At 34.9% G+C, this 25,782-nt stretch overlaps 1 protein-coding gene across 3 annotated transcripts in view; it reads right to left on the bottom strand.

Moving 5' to 3' along the window:
* Positions 1-444: 444 nt before the first annotated feature.
* septin9b (septin 9b) overlaps positions 445-25,782 on the bottom strand; it is a 77,330-nt gene continuing 51,992 nt past the window's right edge. For 2 of the 3 annotated variants that reach the window (XM_051897100.1, XM_051897101.1), the window contains 9 exons: positions 24,061-24,234; positions 16,864-16,992; positions 16,628-16,709; positions 16,300-16,437; positions 10,282-10,399; positions 5,980-6,075; positions 5,794-5,890; positions 2,636-2,687; positions 445-2,522 (listed from right to left, as the gene is read on the bottom strand). In XM_051897100.1, the coding sequence (XP_051753060.1) occupies positions 2,366-2,522; positions 2,636-2,687; positions 5,794-5,890; positions 5,980-6,075; positions 10,282-10,399; positions 16,300-16,437; positions 16,628-16,709; positions 16,864-16,992; positions 24,061-24,234 (1,043 nt within the window). In that variant the 3' untranslated portion in view covers positions 445-2,365. Of the gene's footprint in view, positions 2,523-2,635; positions 2,688-5,793; positions 5,891-5,979; positions 6,076-10,281; positions 10,400-16,299; positions 16,438-16,627; positions 16,710-16,863; positions 16,993-24,060; positions 24,235-25,033; positions 25,157-25,782 lie in introns of those variants that run through there. The other variant, XM_051897102.1, reaches the window with a different exon arrangement.

A 25,782-nucleotide genomic window follows, 5' to 3' on the forward strand; every position in this document is an offset into this window, starting at 1 on the left:
TAAATAAAGTACTAAATAAATGTTTCCCATTTTCATTAGGCTTCTGTACAGAATATAGTCTGTTTCGTCTCTTTGTTTTAAAATTACATATTCACGAAATGTAATAAAAAAAAATAATAAAAAAAATTACATATTCACTGTGGTATTCTTACATTCAGTTTAGCATAATTTCCTCATGATCATTACCTCAGAGACCCTATGTAAGAAACATATTACCCTCTGATTCATAAACTTATGATGATATGCAAAACAAATCACAAGCCCAGGATTATGTTAATTTAGCTATATAATGAATATTATCTTTCAACCTTAAGTGTATGAATAATTAGATGACAATAAAATTAGCAATCTTTATTTTTCCCCCCAAATCTACAGTATAAGATAAATCTTACCTTATAATACAAAAAAAAAAAAAAAAAAAAAATACAATGTGTACAATAATCATAAAATAATCTGTTTTAATGTATATAATATCTCTGACCAGTCTGGACATATTTGAATTACACAATACAGGTTGAATAAAACAATAAAAAACTAGGATATTTGGTGTCCGTTTATTATGGCTGCAAAATAACATGACAGCCAGGAATTGACAGCCATGTCATGTTTCAAATATTATGCAAATCACTAGGCAGCACTAGGTGGGACTTTGGAACCTGAGAAAACTGTCCTCATTTTTAAGCAGTACGTATAATCTTTTAAAATCTTTAAAAATCTTTTGAATCAGGGTTTAAAATAATAATAATAATAAAAAGGCTTAAAATGTACATCCCCTTAAATGTAGGCAAAATATGTGGTCATTTTTTTTTACTTACATAGAAAAATGGTCAGCATAAGTCCAGGGCACAGTTTAACTGTTAAGGAAATTGCTTAACTTATATTTGTCCATATATTGACCCATAAAATATTTGTACAATTTTGTATACTTTGTCACACTTAAAAAAAGTATGAATTATCAAACCAAAATATTAAACCAAATGGCATCTGCAAAAAAAAAAAAAAAAAAAAAAAAACCTTGGAAGAATAAAAACTGCTCCCCTCTACTTCACATAGATGTAAAAAAAAAAATAAAAAAAAAAATAAAATTCTTTGTGTTTGAGATGCCACTTTTTTTGAGATATTTTGCTACTGTACATAATGCAAAAACATCAATGAACTTTTAAGTGTGGTTTAAGTGTCCAAAACGTTTGGGGGGTCACTAAGCATGAAACATGAAATCACTAACATGAAATACATCTATCAACAATTCATGGTCACACATATAATTACAGAATACAGATAGAGAATAGAATGGCTCAGGACTTGCTTTACTGAATACTGACAGTTGCAAAAGAAAAAAACAAAACAAAACAAAACAAAACAAAAAAATGTAAGTACAGGTGATTTGGGTCACTGTGGTGCAATTTTGGAAATATGAACATTTGACCTACAAAAGCCACACTATTACATCTGGGTAAATTATGGTGTATATAAATACATAACTCTTTACAACTTAAAAAAAATGCTTGCCTTTCTTAAAAACAAAAAGAACATTTCATTTCACATAAGTATGTCAAAGTCTTTACAATTAAACAGCACAACAATCATTAAAATTACAAAATAAATGAACTAAGCTTTAAAAAAACAAATGCAAACATGGCACAAAGCACAATAGAATACAAGATACAACACAGGTCAGAGTCACTACAAAAAGGGGGTTACTAAAATTAAATTATGTTTATACTCAGCTAAAATGTTATTCATACAATGCTTTAATCAAGATCAAACCTCTTGTCTAAAAGTGTGTGAATGTACAGTCAGAAGTCCTGTAATATTTAGATCCCTTTCCACTTGTCTTTGTTCCATTATATTTCCAAATAGTCAAAAACATGATTTATTTGGATTTTTATGCTGCAGAGCCCCTCCTTTTTTTATACCCAATAGCCATACAATATCTATTTGTTTGTCAAATTGCAATTTAACCACTTTAATGTGTTATTTGTAATGATTAAGTGAGAGAACTTAAAGCATTGTGGCATTTTGACAGATGTCATTATTTCTGATCTTTGAGCAGTTACCATAAATGAGAACACACACAGAGAGAGAGAGAGAGAGAGAGAGAGAGAGAGAGAGAGAGAGAGAGAGAGAGAGAGACATGTAGTAACATCTTTAATAAAACTCTCATTACAGAACATCACATTTTGCTACACACTTAAAGATTCATATTCCACAGTTCAGAAATATTTTTTTGTGTAAAACAAACACAGTGACAAAATGATGAAGGCAGAGTGAACTGAAGGAGAGACTTTTGAAAATTAAGAGATTGAAGGAGAAATGGATAGATGGACGGACTGATGGATGTATGGATGGATGGTTAGGCAGACATCTACATCTCGTGGGAGAGGACTTCAGGCTCAGGTATGCCATTGGTGTGGATTGCTTGCTGCCCGTTTGGTTGTGTGTTGTTCTCATTGAGTCTGCGTACGCGGTACATCTCGTAATGGATGCTGCTTGTGATATCTTTGATGTTCTGCATGTGAGTTCTAGAACAGGGGAAACCGGCACAGAGTGAACACTTATATTGAAATATATTTACTAACAAATGAACTGCCGTCTTGTTTATACAAACACTCCAAAGAGCTAAAATGTTGAATACCTGATGAGCAGGTCCCGCAAATAGGCAAACTCACAGTGTGCTGTGTTCTCAACTGCAAAAATAATTAGAAAAAGGAAGATGATGTGGTTTTAGAGAGTAATTCAGTCATTAAAAAACAAACAAATTATTATATACAAATTACAAATTATTATATAACATGTTGTATAAATAGTCTATCTGCCACTATATGTTTCTATATTTTTCTATTGTGCTTGAGGTGTGGTAGCCTCTTATTGCCACTAGATGGCAGTGCAGTAAAACAGACAACAACAGAGTGCGCTAGTTGAGCAGCAAAATGGTTTGTGATATCACATTTAAAATTGGCTACTGAGAGAGTGAGCATGTGCATTAATGCATAGAGACTCTTAAAAAGCCACATTAATAAAGGAAATGGAAGACTTTTGGATTCTGTTGATTTTTGTTAGTTAAAAACTAAAATGCAGGGCTGATTAATGTTAAATAAATATGACAATACGGGGTAATATGAGTATAACAATAGAAAATAGAAAAGCAACTAGATATGGAATGATAAATTACACTAGAGAATAGGCCTATATGGGCCATTCTAGAATTGGTGCAAACTGCTGTCCCAAGTATTCAAATTTTAGATGTTTAGTAAGATCCTTCTATTATCGAATCCCACAATAATATTTAAAATATCAGTAAGCTTAATACATATAAAATCATCAAAAATTCATATTGCAATAATTTTTGCATTTTTTTCCATTGTTGTTTTTAAAAATATTTTTTATTATTATATTTTTTTTTTTTTAAATGTGAAGTTAAAAAAAAAATATTTATTTTATATTTTATTTTTAAATCATGAAACTTTTGGGTGTTATTGCATAAAATTTTGTTTTTATGTATGTACAACTGTTCAGAACCGTGCTAGCTAACCATGTGCTGATTAGCATCTTTGAATTAGGCTCAAAAGTATCTAAAATTGTCACTACCGAAACAGTCATGACCGAAACATGTCATCATTGTTTTGGTAGTGACAAAATGGAACACATAATCATTTATTTGGGGCAAATAAACAAAAATTTAGTACAGTTATGCAAATCGTTAGTATTTTAATATGTTTTTGTAGTGTTTTAGTATGCAAGCTAAATTCTGTATTGTGATGTGGTGGCTACCAACATATTTCTGTCACTACCGAAAATGTGCAGTCGTGACCGAAACATGGGATGTTTTGTCAAAAATAAAGTATATTAAATTATCAACTAAGATGTTATTATAGTGTTTGGTTCAATGCATATTCAAACTAATGAATCCTTAACTTTGAAATCAGTATGATAAACTGTATGCCTTTTACAAAGAAAGATTGGATTCAAAATACAACAAATCTCATGAATTACACTTGAAATATTGTTAAAATTGTAATTGTTATTTACCCGTGAAAACTTAAAAAAAATAAATAATAATAATAATATTTACAAGGTAGATGTAAACAAAATCTTAATAGGTCAATGTAACCATTCTTATTAAATTAGTTATTATTCTGTTTCGGCAGTGACAAATTTGGGGAGAGGAAAAATATTCCAAAACTTTCTGAAAATACAATATGACAATTAACTGAACAATTACTAGAAATGTTGTACCTTGGATATTATACAATTTGCATACATACATAATTTGTGGAAAAATATTTTTTTTTCAAGACATTTCCAACTCTGACTTTGAACTAGTTCTATAGAATGTAGAAAGCCCATATAGTAACAGAAGCACTGTTTCCTTCCTGTATTTTTTTTTTTTTTACTCTTACACACATAAGTGACTGTCTAAATACCGATTGCCAAAAAGGTCACGTGAGCTGATCTGTGCTCGTATTGGTAATCCTATTGGTCATATGCTTTCTATGTGAAGGAGCAGTTTGGATTCTCATTTTAATGATTCCTTATGCTCTCTATTCCCACTGGATGAATCTGGTACAGGAACTTGATTTGCTATTGGCAGCAAGAATGAGAACCATATTGTAGACAAAAGTACCACACAGATAGGCCTATGTGAATGTGTAGCCTGTTAGGACTATAATATATTTTGTAGTTAACATGTCTCATTCAGTTCCATCTTATTCCTCTCACACTATGTCTCAAAATACATAAACCAATATCAAAGTTATAGCAGTTATAAAACACTTTCCAGTTTAGAACAAAAGATTCTACATTTCTAAAACAGCATACAATCAACATTTGGTAACATTTTACAATAAGGTTCATTAGTTAACATTAGTTAACTACATTAGGTAAAATGACCTATGAACTGCACTTACACAGCATTTATTAATCTTTGTTAATGTTAATTTCAACATTTACTAATACATTATTAAAATCTTGTTAACATTAGTTAATGCACTGTGAACTAACATGAACAAACAATGAACAGCTGTATTTTCATTAACTAACGTTAACAAAGATTAGTAAATACAGTAACAAATGTATTGCTCATGGTTAGTTCATGTTAGTTAATACATTAACTAATGTTTAACTACTGAACCTTATTGTAAAGTGTTACCCAACATTTTCTAAAGCTAAACTACAATAATGAGATTACATTTTCACACACTTTATGATCTTAATCTTTCTTGCTGACTTGTTATCACTGTGCTTTGATGCCCTTCATTTTCCGGATATTTCATATTTTAATATCATATTTTTATTATTTTTATTTGAATAAATGTGTTAATGACATAAAAAAATATGAACTGCATTAAACATTAAATTTTCAATTAATCAGATATGTTAACTTAGATAGCCCTAGTATGTATATTTATAATGTCTCCAAGAGGTTCTGTAGAGAGTACAGTTATGTGATGTGGCTCTTTAAGAGTTTGGCTCAGTGCTTTAAATCTTGAGAATCTGTTTAAATAAAACAATCACAGCGATGTAGGATGGTGTGGACATCATGAGTACATGAAATTCCTTACACACACAACCAAATGTTTTTAAATGAAGAAAAGAAGTACAGGACACCAATCCAACAACAAAGCTTACTGGCAGAGAGGATGTGCAGATGTGAGTTTGGGCAAGAAAGAGTAAGACTGAAGAAAAGTGTTTTGTGTGTGAGAGAGAGAGAGAGAGAGAGAGAGAGAGAGAGAGAGAGAGTGTGTGTTTGTGTGTGTGTGTGTGTGTGTGTGTGTGTGTGTGTGCGCGCACTACCTTCTACTGTCCCCCATCTTGTTTTCCTGCCCAGAAGTCTTTTTCCGTTGACCTGATATTCTTGATCACTTCCCACCACAGCAAACGGGATCATCTCCTAAAACGCAGATCACATGGAAACCCTCAATATACAAAAGCAACACTTGTAATAACAATATACAGCCCAGCCAGCCCAAGTGGACATACCCTTATCTTCTCATTAATCATTCGGTCCTCTGCATCCTCATCAAACTCCTTTTGAGGATAGATGTCAATTTCATTGGCTCGCAAGTCCTCTCTTATCTGCACATACATACATACACACACACACACACACACCCATGAATCATTGTTTAGTTCTTTGTTCATATATGGAGGACATACATGAGTGTGTGTGCACAGAACATTAGGTTATTTATTTATGTAGGCATTGTAGTTATTTATGAGGCATCCTATACAAAAAGAGGCCTAATTATCTTCTGTCAACAAAAGAGGATGATTCAGGATGATTTCAAAATGAGTAAGAGTTCAACTCTTACTAAACACATTAACAAGTAAAGGTCTTAAGAAAATAAAAGACATGAAAATGAAGTAATAGTTCACCTGAAAAAGAAAATTCTGTCATCATTTACTTGTTGCAAACCTGCATGGAACACAAAAGAAATGCTTAAGAATGTACCGGTCGCCATTTTCCATGAAATAAATGAGAACTGGAGAGTTCAAGCTTCACAAAGGATGCAAAAACCTTATAAAAATGGTTCATTCATCAAAAGATATACAGTAACTTTGTGTAATGTAGACAAAAAGTTTTTTGCTGATAATTTTCCCCTCTTGTGAGATGTTAACCATTGAAATGGTAAGTTAAATTTAAGAATATAATTAGTTCTATTTGTAAACAAATCATTTAGACGTTTTCCCCATAATGAAAGTGAAAGGTTTCAAGTTTCAAGTAGTTCATACTTGTGTCAAATGACAAAACTATCCAAACATATGGATTCTAAACACTTGGAATATAGTGTAGGAGCCATTTGGACTAGTGCTATTTTCAAATTAATTACAGACAATTATATTATTTAATACTATTTTGAATTAGCTTCCATTTTTATATTTTCTATTTCACTTTATTTTTAGTTTAAGTTTTATACGTTTTTATAAGTTTTATAAGTTTTTTCTTTTTTATATGTCTTATGTCATTATAGCGTATATTAATAAATATTATTTAGCTTTAATTTTCATTTTTTATTTCAGTTGTAGCTGAATTGAACTAAATTTTTGTATTTTATGTAGTTCTGTTTTATTTTGTTATGTTTGGTTTTATTGTATTGTTTTATACAGCACTTTGGACTATATTTGTTGTAGCAAGTACAACAAGTACATAAGTGTTTTATAAGAAAATAAACTCAACTTTTAGTAATTTTAGTACTTAAACTTACTTTATTTCAGTTAGTTGTCAAAGCAACATTTTCTAATTTTTGTTAGTAAGTAGTTTCATTAAGTATTTTACATTTAATTTTTCAACTAATATTTAATTTTTTTTTAAGCTTTATTCCAAATAGAAATTATTTGTAATAATTTTAATTAACAGTGCTAGTTAACACTGGAAAGGCTGACTTTTATGACACTTTCATGGAGGTTTTTATTTATTTTATTTTTTTTATTTATTTATTTTGGCAACTCAATTTCATTATAAGCAAATGAGCAGCCAGTAATTCATGTTTTCTCCTTTTGTGTTCCACAGAAGAAAGAAAGTCATACGGGTTTGGAACGACATAAAGAAGAGTAGGAGGATGACAGAATTCTTTTCATTTGTGGGTGAACTTTTCTGTTAATGACGCATTCTATAGTAGGTATATTAAGGGTCACCACGCTTTCCAGATGTCAAACTGAATAATCGTAACCCACATGAATTCAGACCTCTGGCAGTGAAGATTTAAACTGGCCATGGTGAGGATAATGAAAAGAACTCTCAGCCTGCGAGAGGCTTTAATGCGTGACGAAGGATCAAAACTACACCCTTCACAGAATCCACTCTGAGCTGGTGTTTGTTTTGATTCTCTGCTTCCATGTGCTTGATGTCCTGAGCTGGACATTAAAGCAAATAAACCAGATAAATTCAACAAGTCCACATCAATGTTCTCAAGGTTGAAAATAGAGTCACCCCTCTCTCTTGTCAGGTCAAAGGCCATGTGGGGTGGAGGAAAAAGATCTAAGGATTGTACGCTGACCACACAGCCAAACATAACAGTTGTATACAAGCCTGAAGAGCTTCTGAAGCCTACAGTTTGTTCTGTTTGGCAGGTGAAGCAAATGTTAGGAGGAAACGGTAGCTTGGATGCCCACTGAGTTTCCTCTGGCAGCTTTTACACAGGCAAAACAAACAGACTTTATACGAGGTGAAGTATGTTAAGGATAAAGTTGCCTTCACCTACTATAAGACCCAAGCAAACATGTTAATTGGATAAAAACATGAAGCAATAATACTAATGATTGATGCAGTTTAATCACTTCAATAAGTAGCCAATTACTTCACTACATAATCACTAACATACTAAAGTGCTAGATACGTGCAGTCCTTAAGATCTCTTTTGGACAACACATTATTGCTGTACACCAAAGGGTAAGTCATCAGTTCACATGTTTGTGCTGGTTTTATGGCAAGCCTCCATAAACTGTACCAACTCCAGCTGCCCTCTGCTGGATCTGTCTATGAACTGCTTCTACCAGCATTTGAAGTTCTGCCGAGTTACAGCTTAAGGTTGAGGTCAAACAAAACACAAAATGCCTCACTGGCCCCTGAACCCAAAAAAGAACCCAGAAATACTCAACTAGTTTTAGGGCTTTCACTCCATAATTAAGAATGCAAGCATGATTGAAGATATTTCCACATATTATTTCTACAATTTATGGGCGGGTATAGAGATTTTAAAATGAGGGGGGAAAAAAAAAACAATCTACAGTATATTATTATACTATAGAAAATAACTGATACTGTAATTAAAAAAAAAAAAAAAAAAAAAAAAGTACCAGACTATGGTATATCCAGAATATAGTCGAAAGCTGAAGGGTGTTGTAAGGCATGTGCCACATATTTTATTTAAAAAGTTTATTTAAAAAGCACATTGGTAGCACTTTACAATAAGGTTCATTAGTTAAGCATTAGTTAATGTATTAACTAACATGAACTAACCATGAGCAATACATTTGTTACTGTATTTACTAATCTTCGTTAGCGTTAGTTAATGAAAATACAGTTGTTCATTGTTTGTTCATGTTAGTTCACAGGGCATTAACTAATGTTAAGATTTTAATAATGTATTAGTAAATGTTAAAATTAACATTAACAAAGATTAATAAATGCTGTAGAAGTGCAGTTCATTATTAGTTCATCTTAAATAATGTAGTTAACTAATGTTAACTAATGAACCTTATTGTAAAGTGTTACCAGTAAATTTTATGAAGTAAACATGTCATTGATGAATGAGGGTGGTTAAACCAGCTGTGCATAAGTTACAACTTTGCCTAGTTGCAAAGTTCATCAGAGAAGAGAAGAGATGCCTTTGCAATGAGGAGAAGTTATTTAATTGGGCACATGAATTTAAAAATAATAATAATAATAATAATAATAATTATGATGATGATTTGCACAAATAGACAAGTTAGGAGTTAGTTCCAAAATAGCTAGAAGTTACTAAGCCCCCAGTGTGGACTTTATGTTCCAATTTAAGAAAGAACTTAAGAACAGCTAAAGAATACCCAGGTGTTTCATGTCAAAATTTTGTTACCAAAAATGTCCATTGTCTACTGTCAATATTCTCACACAAAAGTCAGTTTTAAACCAAGCTGGTCTGTTGATCAATACAGCAAATTTGTATGATCCATATGGACTTGTTGCAAAATCTACAAGAGGAAATATTTTGCCCTTGTGCATAATTCCCAACTGCATGGCTTTTGAGATTTTGCCTGTGAAATTTTGGCAAACAATGGTAAATGTGACTGCACCTTTACCGTATTACGTATTTCAAAATGCTAGAACTGTACCAACTAATCAGGACTGGAACAGTGCTGTATCATTATACACATGGTGTAGTCTGTTACTCAACATGCCAACAAGGAAATGCCTTGAGAAATGGTCAGGGGGGAGCAGTTTTGCACCAATTCACACCATCAGAAAAGCTGTTGGACAGATATTTACCCACAGAGGTTCTCACAGACATTGTGTGATGACAGTTTGTAATGAGGTTAAATGCTTGGGAAAAAAAAAAAAAAAAAAAAAATCCATCATTATACAACTGGTGTTGGATGAGTGAGGCAAAATGTCTTCAAATGAATGGAAAACATGCCAGTTGCTCCCAAATAAATTCCTTTTATCACCCAGGTGAATGATGTAGACAAGAGGGAAAACCCCTCACCAGCATTTTACAAGATGAGGTATTGAAATTATGTAATAAAAGCTTTTATCATACAGTTGGAACTGGAAGAGGTCCATTATCTACATTCTGTGGAGTTCACCTTCTGTTTGAAGAAGTCTCTCTCCTCCAGGGTCAATGTGTCTGCTTTGGCGATAACAGGAACGATGTTCACCACTTTACTTAGGTGTCTCATAAACTCAATGTCAATTGGCCGCAAACTAAAACAGGGAAAAACAACAAACAAAGCAAAGCAATCAGGCTCAAAATAGACAAATTGGAGATCATCAGGTAATGTCTATTCAGTCTGTCTAATATTTAATCTTTATTCAAAACATTTAAAGTAATACAGTGTAAAAGTAGTTTAACCTCACGTACAGTACGTATCACAATCTAATACTGTAGGAGCAGAATAATAAATAAACAAGGCATCGAATGACTGACAACAACCAATGTGGAGAATTTACTACGGAAGGTTAAAAGTTTAAAAAGTGGGGGATAATGTATTCACACTCATATCATTTTGATTTTCTTTCGTATGTGGAACACAAAAGGAGATGTTTAGCAGGATGTTGACGCTGCTTTTTCGACACAGCGGAAGTGAATGGTGTCTGGGGCTGTCTAGCTCAAAAATGACAAAAAGCACAATAAGCAGCATATTGCTGCAGCTCTGAAATCTTATTCACGTTTTAATATATAAATCTTGTACATTATTGGTTCTTGTTTGTCTAGTAACAAGTCATGGTGTCCCCAATTCGAACATACTGTATGTATGTCAAAATTACACAATAGCGCATAGTTTCAGTGAATAATAACTTCATTTTAGGTCAGTTCCTCACACAAAGGACTACTTTTATGGTGCCTTTTTGTATTTTATTTAAATTTTTTATTTTATTTTTACATCAATAGAAAATAAAATGTTGTGGTCTAAAGTAGAAAGAAAATCATATGAGTTTGGAACAACATAAGGGTGAGTAAATTATAACAAAATGTACATTTCTGGGTGAACTATGCCCTTAAGGATATGCTGAACTTTCTTTTGTGCTAGAGACTTTGCATTACTTGTACTAAAATAATTGTACATATAACCAGCTGGCATGCGTATTTAAGTCTACTGGGTTGATTTGGAGTATACTGCATTTACAACCACAAGGCACAAACAAGCAACACTGACATCTTTAATGGCCAAACATCCAGTACACTCCTTTCACATGACACACTGAATTTTGTCTTTTTAATAAACTGGAATGAACGTGCACAGAGCCCCTTGGTCCGCAGGACAAAAAGATGTCACAATCTGGGCTTGCATACTATCATATGATGAGGACCTGCAGAGCTTGAGGGCTTTGAATAGTGCGGTGAGTGCTAAAACACGCAAAACATACACATGCACGAGAAGCTCTGAGGAATTACGTGCATTCATGATTACATGCCTCTTTGAATATATAAGCATTACCTTTACACAGTGACACAATGCAGTAAATTATAGGATGTTAAAAAGTGAAAGCCCACAAAACGTGTGTTTTTGTATGTGCCTAAGCTTATGTATGGAGAAGTAGGTTTAGGGTGAAACATTAGAATTATTAGAAGCTGCACATGTGTGGCATACACAATTAAATGAGAATGCCTTTCTAACTCAAATTTTTAAACTGAAGGTAAACCTAAAGTATTTACAGAACTGTAAATTGAACTGGAATTAAAGAAGGTATAATTAAAATGAATTATATTAAATACATTTATTATATATAATTTCTTAATAAATTAATCTCCCTGTCACTGGGTTGCAGCAAATAGGGTTCAAATTAAAAAAAAAAAAAAAAAAAAAAAAAAAAAAAAAACGTTTTGCACAAACCAGATTATGTACTATGAAAACAATCATTTACACAGACTAATTCTACAAAGCCAGCATAAATTCATTTACACAGGAATTAAAACAGCAGAAAAAAAAATAACATTAATGCATGAAATAATACAATCACAAGCATAAAAACATTCAATTATATTAGTATTCAAATTTCACACACTCGAATGTTGCATTTATGATATGTGTTTCTTTCTGTATGGTCATGGTCATTTTGTTGCATCTGTTCCAACTAGGACATAAATTATGATAGCAGTTCTTTTTTTCTGTGTAGAGTGGTCAAAGTCAAATTCTCTCTTAGTAGCACCATTTTGTGCTGGCACAGAGCTTCCTCAGAGCCCACTGATAAACACACTTTCCTAGACATTCCATTTGGCAGAGAGGTTGCAGTCAACCCTATTTTGCCTAATTTACTTGTATAATTTACTTCAATTAGATTGATATATGCATGTATATTTGAAAGGAAACATCAAATTATAAGATGCACATACTGTAACTTGCACAAGCCCCGGAAGGGGAAATGCCAATTTGATATATGAGCACCTACCCCTATCTGTTGGTCTCATAATTTTTTTTTTCATAGAGGAAGGAGTCACCATCTGTGGCGGACACTTCTCATTTCATTTCCTGTTTCCTAATAAACCACATGAAAATGGCTAGCCAACAAAGTGCAACATCTGCTAATGAGATTATAAAAGTCTCCACAAGGGAAAGGATCTGTTTGAAATGCCCAAGAATGAACCTCATGGCAAATTTGCAGCCAGTGCTGACAGCTGAATCTGGGATTTGATTTTATAGCTTGTTTCTGCTTTTCTGAAAACATGATGATTTAAAAGTAATTAGCCAAAGAGCCAAATGCTGACAGTGGTATTGTCATCATGATGTCTGATGCTCAAACTTCCCTGAAGGCACTTGACAACATAAATAAATAGCTGTAATATTATATGCTAAAACACTGCTATTACTTAATATATGGCTACAATTTTAATCAGAACTTCCTCATTGTGGGATTATGGCATAGTAACCAAGTGAAAAATATACAGCTACTGTATATGTAATATGGCACTGTGTGTGTTAATTTGCTTACAAGCCTTAGTTACATGTAATTTAACATATAGAACTGCTGCCACAAGTTAATGTACTTCCTGGAATTCTCTGAAATCTGCATAAGTAACAAGACTGTTGGGTAACACTTTATTTTACAGAGTCCCAGTCAGTTATGCACAGTTACATGCAACTAACCAAACCTTAACCCTAACCCTATTTTAAACAGTAAGTATATGTAGTTATAATTACTATTACTCAGTACTTAATTGTATATTTACACTGTAACAAAGACACCTTAAAATAAAGGTGTTGGCACTCACTGCCAAAATATGCAGAGAGATAACTGTATATTTCATGTGACATACAGTATATGACATGTTCATGAAATGTGCATTTACAGTATAACCTCATACTATACATATTAGGCTATTTTTCCCCAAGCAATTTAAGAAAGACAAGGTGACAAAATATTAACACAATAATTGTGCAAATATTTTGTTTTCTTTTGGAACAGAAAGTCAAATCTATGTTTCTGAATGCTCTTTAGCAACCGCGTTTGTGTCACATTAATTTAGATAAATGGCTGGCCTATTAAGGGTGCCTGACTTCCATTCGGTTTTGTAATACAAATGGGTCTGTACCAGATCTTGAGTATAAAAACCCTCTCTGCAATATCCAATAAGTAGTAAATGTGACTAATGTGACTAATCACTCATTTGAAATTTGAAAATTCAGTGAACACTGATTGCCTGATGCCACTACAAGACTGAACATCCAAAGTTATGTTTGGCTAGAGCCTTTTGGCTTACTATAACCAACAATTTCCCAAGACAGGAGAAATTAAGGAGCCAATCAGATTTCTGCTGGGCCCATTGCCCATTTGGCTCTACTCATATTTCCGCTTATGCTCTTGAGGTGAAAGGAGCCGTTTCCAGGACAAACTTTCAAACACAGGCACTGAAGTCTGTGTGCGACTTGTGATGTGGCGAAACGAGCAGCTGTTCAGATATCTGACAAGCATGCAGCAGCTGCGAGACAGTGTCTAATAACAGTGTGCACACCAACACACACTCTTAGAAGGAAATGCCCTCTTTAAAAGACTTAACCCCCCAAACCCTCCTCTCTCCTGTGCGCACATTACACACATACACATAAAAAGCGAGACAGCAAACCACTTGCAGGACCACACAAATGTCATTTTTCTTCCAGCCCGGTCAAACACACGCAAACACACGCATGCATGCACGCACGCACGCACACACGCACACACACAGTGCTTCCTCCCATGCATGCAAGCGAGTTAGAAAGCTAGCAGACAAAATGAAGAGGTTAAAGGGATAGTTCACCCAAAAATAAAAATTCTGTCATCATTTACTCACCCTCAAGTAGTTCCAAACCTGTATGAATTTCTTTGTTCTGCTGGACAAAGTAGTAGTAGGAAAAACAAATACTATGGTAGTCAATGGGGGGCAAGATCTGCTTGGTTACTGACATTCTTCAAAATATATTCCTTTGTGTTCAGCAGAAGAAAGAAATTCATACAGGTTTGGAACTACTTGAGGGTGAATAAATAATGACAGAATTTTCATTTGTGTATGAACTATCCTTTTAAGAGATATATACAACCCTATTTACAACTGATATGAAGATACATCTCAGTCATCTGATCACAGGAGTGTGTTTATGCCTTCTAGTAACGTGTCTCATGTGACAACTTCTGATCAGTTGGGAGGGAAGGGTCTCTGATTTCATGACTAAATACATCACTTACAATGTGTGTGTGTATATATATATATATATTTATTTATTTATTTATTTATTACTTTTTGCTAAAAAAAAAACTATGAAAAATTTGTGCATCATTTTTCGCCAAATATACTTTTTTTTTAAAGTGCAAATATTTTTCAAGCAGAATTTGCAATTATTTTGGTCACATACCTGTATTAACTAAATCTTCTAAATGAAAAAAGCTGCACAAATCAGCAAGAGTTTAAAAACTTTTAGCGCAGTGGTTGACTGACAAGTGAGTAAGGGGTCTTTCACCAGTCCAGGATGCATTAAGAGTAAGACGGATTAGTATTTTACACTACTATGTGGTCCAATGTATTTACGGATGCCTCCAAATGTGTGATTGAATCACAAAACATTTTGTGCCCCTTTTATACCTGCATTTAATGTTGACCTCTTAGATTGGATCACCCAAAGCAAATAATAATAATAATAATAATAATAATAATAAATAATAATAATAATAATAATAATAAATGCGGTCTAAACTGTAAATGTAAAAAATTAACTTAAAATTACTAAATGCAACACTCAATTTATGGAAAAAGTCTTGTATCATCTGTCTTCATCAAACATATTATAATAAAGTTCTATAAACTATAAAAAAAGAAGGAATTATAAAAAAATGTTTTGACTTGTGGATCAGAGTTTAATAAATTTACATTTTCGGTTAAGCTGAGTGTGTAACATTATTTGTCTAACTTCGTCTAACTCAAAATTTGTCTAATTTGTGTAGCAATTTGTTGAGCAAACTGAAAAGGTTATATAGAGTTACGTCTATACACCAAAACAATTTGTATATACTCATTGAAATGGAAGAAACTTGTGTGTGTGTGTTTGTGTGTGTGTGTATGTGTGTGTGTGTGTGTGTGTGTGTGTGTGTGTGTGTGTGTGTGTGTGTTTTTGTGACATATCAGGACACAAATTTGTATAATGACATGGGTATGACATATGTATTACAAGGAGAGGGTGACTTATGAGGACATTACCCCATGTCCCCATTTTTCAAAAGGCTTATAAATCATACAGAATTAGTTTTTTTTTTTTTTTTTTTTTTTTGAGAAAGTAAAAATGTGCACAGTTTTCTGTGATGGGTAGGTTTAGGGGTAGGGGTAGTGTAGGGAGATAGAAAATACGGTTTGTACAATATAAAAACCATTCACACAATTCACAAAAACAAACGTGTGTGTGTGTGTGTGTGTGTGTTCTGGCATATGTGGTTTATGGGGACACAAATGTTTATAATGACATGGGCATTACAACTTCCTGTGTCCTCATAAACCAAATGGCTTAAAAAAATATACTAAACGTTTTCTTTTTTTTCTTTTTTTTTTTTATTAAAAAAATGCAGAAAGTTTTCTGTGATGGGTAGGTTTAGGGGTAGGGTGAGTGTAGGGGGATAGAATGTGTGTGTGTGTGTCTCACCAGTGTCCAGTAGGAGGAATAAAGTATATGCAGCAGTGGACTCTTGAGTCTGGAATCCTCTTCTTCCTGTCGATGTTGATCTCTTCCTGTAAATACTGTTCGTACTGTGCATTAATGAACTTCATGATGGGCTGCCAACTGCAAACAGATAAGAGAGACAGTGAGACACTAGAAAACACATGAGATCTAACAAGACCACCATGTGATCTAAGAAATATCTGAATAACTGTTAGTATTAAGTTACTTATACTCCATGTTTTATATATTGATATGTTTTTCATAGCAGGCATCAGCACTGACTGATGAATAAGGAGACACTGTCACTGACCAGTTCTCATTGTTTATCTGGTCTCCGAAGCCTGGTGTGTCGATGACAGTCAGCTTCATTCTCACTCCTTTTTCCTCAATATCTGTATACAAGATGAGTTTAAAGAGGTGAATGTGCACTGTGAATAACTAAAAGAATGAGACAGTAAGAAATGTTAAAATAAGATTTCTGCTTATCCCTCCCTTAATAGATAAGCAGAAGTTAAAGTTTTAGTTTAGTTCTGTAGGCCTTTTTACCATGACTGATAGACTTGATTTCGATGGTCTTGGGAATTCGCTCTTCCTCTGTTGTCATCACCGATCTGCGACTCACTTTAGACTTAAAAAGTGTGTTCATCAGTGTGGATTTACCCAGACCACTTTGACCTGTACAAATGGAAATAATTGAAATTAAGTGGGGTCGTATTGGACTGTTCTTGGAAATGCAGAAAAACATACAGCATTAGACAATTTTTAAAATGCAGTTTTATTTTTTCAGAGCAAATTTAGATCTACTGTAATATATGTTGTAGTCTGAGCTTTCACTCCACATATGTCTCAAAGATAATGCGAGAATGACTTTTCAGACAGGGACAGAACATTTCACACACAAGGTTTGCATCTTTCTATACATTTGGGCAGAGTTTGCACCTTTTCTGTTTGTTTGAGCCTTCAGCTGTCCTTTCCTCTCTCAACTCATCGACTTTGCAAATTGGAGGTACTACATTAAAAAAGTATGCATGTGGAGTATTAATAAAGCGTAGTACTACAAAGTATGCATGCGTGTTGTATAAATTTAATATGGACTAACTACATTCGGCATATTGGCACTGTCAGGTGACCTTGTAGTCAGCACCTTCCCTGTCAATCACAATTCATCTCAATGGCATATACATAGTAAAGCGTCCACTGGACCTCCACTGGAATCTCAGCAAAAGTAGTAGGTCATCTAGGTACTTTTCATATACTGCTTTCTACCTACTACTTCATTTCTCAACTCTCGTGGTCCACTGTCCTGCAAAGCTTCTAACCCTAATCAAATGCACCTGAACAAGCTAATCAAGGTCTTCAGGATTACTAGAAAATGACAGGCTGGTGAGTTTGATTCGGGTTGCAAGTAAATTCTGCTGTGGATTTTGAGGGCCAGAGTGGAGAAACCTTTTAGCATCTCACACCATCAGTACTTCATTAAAACACCACTATAAAACAGCTCAGCTAAATATGCAACTCCAGATACCTGCTTTCAACTCCATTCTGTTCCACTAGATCTAGCTGTTTTTAAATGCTTTTTAAATTTAACAGCCCTATTAAATGTGTTCAAGAATCAAGTAAAAAAAAATAAAAACTAGTTGTCTACTGAGTGGAGTAAATATGGCAAGGGACTTAAAGGGTTAGTTTACCCAAAAATGGGCACTCAGGGTGCATTCACACTTGTCATGTTTGGTTCGATTAAAATGAACCCTGGTGCGATTGCTCTGTTAGTGCGGTTCATTTGAACATATGTGAACGCTGGCATCCGAACTCTGGTGCGCACCAAACAAGCGGACCGAGACCGCTGAGAAGATGGGTCTCGGTCCGCTTCCAAACGAACTCTGGTGCGGTTCGAATGATATATGAACGCAACACGGACCAAAGACATGTAATCGAACCAAAAACAGGAAGACGATACCCTAAAAATGACAGAATCCTCACAGATATCGGGGTTTTTTTTTCATCATAGTCACGAGTTTGCCCATAACAGGCATCAGACGCGCGTCACCCACGCAGAAGATCGTTTTATAAGCTCTTCACGGGTTCCCAGCTGGCCAAAATACCATCATATGGCAGGCTACACACACACACAACAAGCACATTTACCTCAGCAGACAGCGTTGTTTTGGATGTTCGGTAAGTTGGCAATACGTCATAAAATCCGACCAATCAGGTTGTGAACGTATCCCTATGCCTTTAGGTTCGGTATCTTTTGGTTCGGTAATAAAATTGCCAATCTGAACGCTAATCGGACCAGGACTAAATGTTTTTTTTTTCTTCTTTGGTCCGGACCAAACGAACCAAACGAACTGAACTGCAAATGTGAACGCACCCTCACTCATCAAGTACTCACCCTCGTGTTGTTCCAAACCCGTAAGACGTCCGAACGCCAGCTCAGTATTGGCCGGCTTCTGTGTCAGCACCACATGCATGCGTCGTGGTGCTCACGTGAACAGCCTCGGCCAATACTGAGCCAGCGTTTAGACATAAACACGGAAGAGCTGCGTCAACTGTGTACGAGGCTGACAGGGTAGAGAAGAAATTGTTGAATAAAGTCTTTATTTTTGTTTTGTTTTTTCGCACAAAAGTATTCTCGTTGCTTTATAACATTAAGGTTGAACCACCGTAGTCATGTTGACTATTTTAACAATGTTTTTACTACGTTTTTTGGACCTTGAATGACGGTAATTACGTTGCTTTCTATGGGGGATAAAAAACAAAAAAACAACTTAGATTTCATCAAAAATACCTTAATTTGTGTTCCAAAGATGAAAGAAGGTCTTATGGGTTTGAAACGACATGAGTAGTTAATGACAGAAATTTCATTTTTGGGTGAACTAACCCTTTAAAGGTGACCTATTATGCCCCTTGTGACAAGACGTAATATAATTCTCTGGTGTCCCCAGAATGTGTCTGTGAAGTTTCGGCTCAAAATACCCCACAGATCATTTATTATAGCTTGTCAAATTTGGGTGTGAGTAAAATCAAGCCGTTTTTGTGGGTGGGTTGCTTTAAATGCAAATGAGCTCATGCTCCCCCGCCCCCACACTGAGGCATACATAATACTGAAGCTAACACAGCAAATGTAACTCGCAAAATGGATCATTACAAACTATTCTTGATGCAGCATATAACATAGGTATGGTATGTATTTTGTGGATGTTTGCTAAAATTCGATTCTGAATGATTTTGATAGCGTGATGCATGGCTAACGTGGCTAAAGCTACATACTGTTGGAGAGACTCAATAAGAATGGAGATGCGTTTATGAATTATACACACTACATGCGTTTTTGGGTTAAAAATATAAATAACGAAATGACTCTGGTCTCTGTGAATACAGTAAGAAACAATGGTAACTTTAGCCACATTTAACAGTACATTAGCAACATGCTAACTAAACACATTCAGGAAGACAATTTGCAAACATCACGAAATAAATATATATATATATATGAAATTGGATCAATCCATCTTTGAGAATCAATTTCTGTGCAAATCCTGTGTTTTACTGACGATCGTGTGAAGCATTCTAGTGTTAATGACTTACACATACTGCTATATGAATTTATCTAGCCACATTCCCTTCATAAATAAAATTGCACCACTTCCTCCTTAGTGGCTCAGATGACAGGGAGTTTATGGAGACTCATATGTTTGCTTTTATAACCGTTAACAGATCAGTGATAATGTTTACATAGCTGAGACATATCACCAGCTCAAGGACGGTCGTTCTTGAGTGCTGCTGTCCTGCAGCAGTTTTGCTCTGACACAGCTCACCTTCCTTCATGTAGCTTTAGTAATCCTGAAGTCATTCAAGTGTGTTTGATCAGGGTTGTAGCTAAACTGCAGGACAGCTGCTGCTGCTGCACTCCAGGACCAGTGGTACCATGGGTGGAAACATACAGATTCAGGGGGATTCAGATTCAATATTATACTAAGATCCCCTTCCTACGTCACAGGGGACCGAAATCAGAACGGCTCGATTTGTCTCATGCGTGCAGAGAAATGTTTATTAAAACAAAGTTACTGGGTTGTCCTTTTTCACATTTTCTGTGCTGGTAGATGCACCAGAGACCCAATTATAGCACTTAAACATGGGAAAAGTCAGATTTTCATGATATGACCCCTTTAAAATGTGTGTGTTTGAGTGTGTGAGCCTGAGTATCATAATCTTCATCCTCACATGCTAACCCACCACCTGCCACTAGTTCTTTCAATGACACACACACACACACACACACACACACACACACACACACACACTCTCTCATCATACTGTTGACTATAAAAAGAGCCAGTGTTTCTAGAGGTGGTTCATGGGAGCTGCTTGTTGGATCTCTCGTTGATATCCAGGATAAAGCAAGAACAAAGGTTGCAGCTGGAATCAGTTGAGTGGAGCAGCCAGGCAGATGCTCTCACTGCAGAAAGCATTAACCATGTCCGATTGAACATTTTTGTGCATTTTGGTGGGCAATGAAAAATAATGCACTATAAAATCCCTAAAAGCAACCTCCAACCTTTAGATGTTTGCAAATGTTTGAATAGGTTCAAGCTTAAAAGAGCTGATAAAAAGTAATTAGATGATTACAAAACCATCAACCACTAAAAGAACTTTTAAAGAAAGATCAACCTATGAACAAGCCTTAAATATATCTGTAAAGCCACTACATATCCATATAGTAACTTACCAAAGTACTGGATTAAAACAAACATAGACATGTTCATTCAGAGACACAAAAGCTTTTGTCTCAGCTCTTAAGTCTTCAAAGCAAAAGATAAACAGCACTGCAATGAAACAATTCTTCTAAAACTCTGCATGTGGCTACAGGTCTATGCTTCAGAGTTTTACACACTGCCAAGAAAAACAAATAAAATCAGGGATATATAATGCTGGAGAATAACAAATCAGTCTCCAGGAAGATATACATTTTTTTAAAAACTTGTAGTTATATCTTGGGAGTGGGTTGCCAGTCTGCCTCCAGGCAAGTCACCACGTGTTCTGGAGCAGTTCCATACTGATGCACTAGGGTCTGTGAATATGGCATTTAAGAAAAATATAGCCTGAATCTAGAACCAAGGTCATGATTAAGAGTCAGTTGGGGACATTCAGGGCATTCATAATGCACCACTAGAGGTGAAATTGCTGGGAGGTGTTGCCTGCTGGTAACCGAATATAACCAAAAGATCTCGGCTATTAACTGAAAGGTCGTGGGTTCAAATGGGTCTGCCTGAATCTAAGCCAATCTAAGCCATTTTGAATCCAAGATGTAATGGCAATGACAAGAAACCATCCTGTTCACTAAGGGTGTGTTCACATTTGGCAGGATTGGTTCGATTAAAATGAACTCTGGTACGATTGCTCTGCTAGTGCGGTTCATTTGAATAAGTGTGAACGCTGCCATCCGAACCTTGGTGCACACTAGGGGTGCAACGGTTCTCAGTAAAAAAAAATCGAACCGTACCGTTCTCCACGTACGGTTCGGCACGCACTTGCACCGCGGTGCATCTCGAATGTCAACGCATCTATAGGCTAATATGGTTTGTTTAATAGCAACTTGGAAAACAGACAGACAGAGTTCAGATAATGTGTTTCAGTCGATGGATGTGCCTGGCTTCCCAAAACATTACAACAACGATAATCAAAAAGCGTGGACAAAACATTCACTCTTTGTAAACTTTGTTCAATGCGAATGCCGTATGCTCTAATGTCCAGTTATTTACGCTGTCATCACCCGGGTGTTGATAGCGTGTGAGCACAGGTGAGACCTGAACAGCACACGTTGCTATCTGTGTTTAAACTAAACTCATTTAAGCCTTGCTCATTTAAACATTCGAGTGTAAGACGCGAAAGAGAAGATTTGTGTGTGCGCTCATCAGAAGCGCGCACGCGCTTATTTCAGACAGCGCACAGATACTGAGTTCTCTTTCAAGTCTTGGGCTTCAGCGGACAAATTCATACAAAAATTATGTCCACATGCCCGTCTTGGCGAGTATTCTAGCAAACATAGTCGGTTATGTCTTAAGTGAACATATAATAGTCGAGAAAGACAACGCATGTGTAACAGTATATGTACTGGATCGTGCATGGCTTAAAGTGAAAAAAAAAACTATTCCTGCTCCCTGTGTTTTTAATGTTAAATCAAACAACAAATGACAAAGAAATCACTCACTGCTCTTGACTGAATAGCTTTTGTAACTTCAATAATGATTAATCTTTATTTAATTTATACAGTGAAGATAATATGTAGTGTTATTTTATATTTGATTACTTTATCCATTTTCTGTACCTGAAAACTACTGTTAGATACCTGAAAAACCTGAAAAGCACCGTTTATTTTATTTTAATATTTGCTCTATTGTATTTATTTGTGATGTTGCTTGTAGTTTGATTATTTGTTTTTATTTTCTTTATTTTTAATTGACAGTAGTCCTATTTTCCCTGAACATGGCACATACCGAACCGTACCGAAACTGTGACCCTAAAACCGTGATATGAACCGAACCGTGAGCAATTTGAACCGTTGCATCCTTAGTGCACACCAAACAAGCAGACTAAAACCTCTGAAAAAGTGGGTCTAACTTCGCTTCCAAACAAACTCTGGTGCGGTTCAACTGAAATATGAAAGCAACATGGACCAAAAACATCTGAACGAACCAAAAACAAGATGTGATGTCACAAGATGTGACCCTAAAAAGGACTGAATGCTCAAGCATACCTGGTTCTTCTCATTACAGGAGCTCCTTGCAGCAGATCTTCGTTTGTGTGCACAATGGAGGAATTCCTGGTACTATTTTGACTCCTTTACAAATTTTATAAGCTCCTCATGAGCTGACTAGAGCAGGGCTCTTTAGCTAACAGCTTGGCAAAATTCAGCCCATTAATCATTTTTATGACCGACTGAATTAGTTGAAATTGTTTCACCAATAGAGCAGATTTCTTGTGTGCAAAACTCAAGTGAGTTCAAAAATCCTCATGCATTATGCCTCATGCCTCATGCATTCCATAACCAAATCAAAGGGAACATTTTTACAGTATGCATTATATAGGCCTATATTTTGGCCATAGCTTAGCTATCCAAGTTTTCCAAACATGAATAACATAAAATACAGTTAAGTCCAGATATTTAAAAATATGGAAAGATGGAGAATATTTAAAACAAGTGTATTTTTTAAAATAAAAAAAAATAGTAAAACATTTATCAAGAGCAAGTTATACCTGCCAGTAGCCAACTTATAACCAGGCCAAATTTTACCTGAATATCCCTTCATCACATTTATTTTAATAAACAAATAATATTAAGTGTATATGGTTTTCATGACTTAAAATCAAAGTGTAATGTTTGACCCTCTTCAATTTTTTTTTAAAATTTATTTATTTATTTATTTTTTTTAATCTAGCACACAGGTGTCCAAACTTGGTCCTGGAGGGCCGCTGTCCTGCAGAGTTTAGCTCCAGCTTTCCTAAACACTCCTGCCTAGAAGTTTCTAATATGCCTAGTAAGACCTTGATTAGCTGGTTCAGTTTTTTTAATTGGGGTTGAAGCTAAACTCTGCAGGACAGTGGCCCTTCAGCAGCTGGATTGGACAACCCTGATCTAGATCTATTTAAATATTTACATTTAGTGATACTAAATGTGAATTTTGTACATAACAACAAAAAGTGTACACGCATCTAGGCTTCCACACTCACACCTGTACTTACCCACTACCATGATGTTAAACTCAAAGCCTTGTTTCATGGCTTTCCTCCTCATCTGTTCCAAGATGGCATCAATGCCCACATAGCCAAACTCACTGCTGGTCTTCTCACTCCGTGCCACAGGCGTTTTTCCTACGTCTGCCATATTGCTGTAAATACTTGTAATGACCTCTGGCCCTAATGAATTTATGAGAGACAGAAAGAAAGACATAGACAGATCAGGTAAGATTATTTTGCAACATTACTGGCTTGAACATTTTTCATGTGCAACTTTCAATGATGTGGTCATTGTCACAGCTTCATGAATACCTCATGTGTGTTCTCAGACCCCACTTGCTCTATTCTAGATGTGCAGAATAAAGTAGACACTCTCAGAGCCTAGTAAAGTATGATAAAACATTGCTACCAGAAGTGGCAAAATGGCAGCTTGTCACAAGCATTACCACAGCATTCAGAGGTTTAGTGGTCCACTAGATGTGGGTCAGCTGAACCAAACAGCTTTGTGCAAAAGCCATATTTAAATGATGCAACAACAACAACAACAACAACAACAAAAATCTCATATTTTGAATGTAATAATATGTAAAATGAAAGTAGTCTGATTCCTGGTTGCACTGAAGTTGTGCTAATTATTTATGAGCAATCAAATATTGTATTGATGTTTCTGAAAAGAGACCAGATGTCAGAACACATGGACATAAAGTAGGTCAGAAAACCCACAACAGTTAAACAGTTTCTTCAGCTTAAACAAAACACACGTAAACATACGAACATACACTCATTCTATACAACACATTTTGTGTACTCCAAGAATTCTTATCTAAATTACCATTATATTACCAATGTTTTACAAAACTACTTGTATAAAGCACTTAATTAATTCATAAAACCTCTAGAGCAAACTAAATTCTCCTCAAATGATTAACTGATCATCAACTTTACCAAAAGATACCAAAAAAGCAAACCACAAACTTACCCAGAAGACGAAAGTCTGCAAAGTTGTTGAATTTGATGATTCAGTAGCTTAAAAAATGTGTGTCTAACAGCGAACAATTGACACACACGCAATATGTGAATGTGGGAGGGGACAAGATAGCTGCTTTTCCTTTTATAACGACTAAATGTGGCTTCCTCTTTTCATAGAGCGTCTAGACACTTGCACAAAAGCCTTACCAAGAAGATATACCCAAAGAAAATATACCCAAAAATGCCAATGGTGATTTCATAAATAAATAACATGTAATCAATATCATAAATAATATAGTATATCCAAATGATAATGCAAGGTGATTTTACTGAACTGCAAAAAAGTATAGGCATGTACAAACATAACTTATGAAACTCACTATTGCTTAATCAGATGCCTGAGGTGGAAACTCTGAAATCCTGATCTGTGACTTAACCAACACAGTTTATACTGTAATGTACACATTTGTAAATATCATTAATTATGAAGTATAAGAGTAGGGTTCAATAAAACACAAAACTGAGAATGACAATAGCTGTAGCCAAATAGCAGTTAATTGTTTTGCTTAGTTTTATTTTATATCATTTTAAGAAACAGTCTTGTTATGTTTTATATTTTTATAGTTTATTATTTCACTCCCATGTTTTAAGGTAATGATTCATGTGCGTAAGGAGTCAAGTCAAAACTATAAGTCAAATATGAAACTTTTTTGCATGTGTTCCTCTGTGGCTGATATACAGTATCAAAGCATTTAGAAA

The sequence above is a fragment of the Ctenopharyngodon idella genome, chromosome 6 (genome assembly GCF_019924925.1).
Source record: "Ctenopharyngodon idella isolate HZGC_01 chromosome 6, HZGC01, whole genome shotgun sequence".
NCBI classification, from domain to species: Eukaryota; Metazoa; Chordata; class Actinopteri; order Cypriniformes; family Xenocyprididae; genus Ctenopharyngodon; species Ctenopharyngodon idella.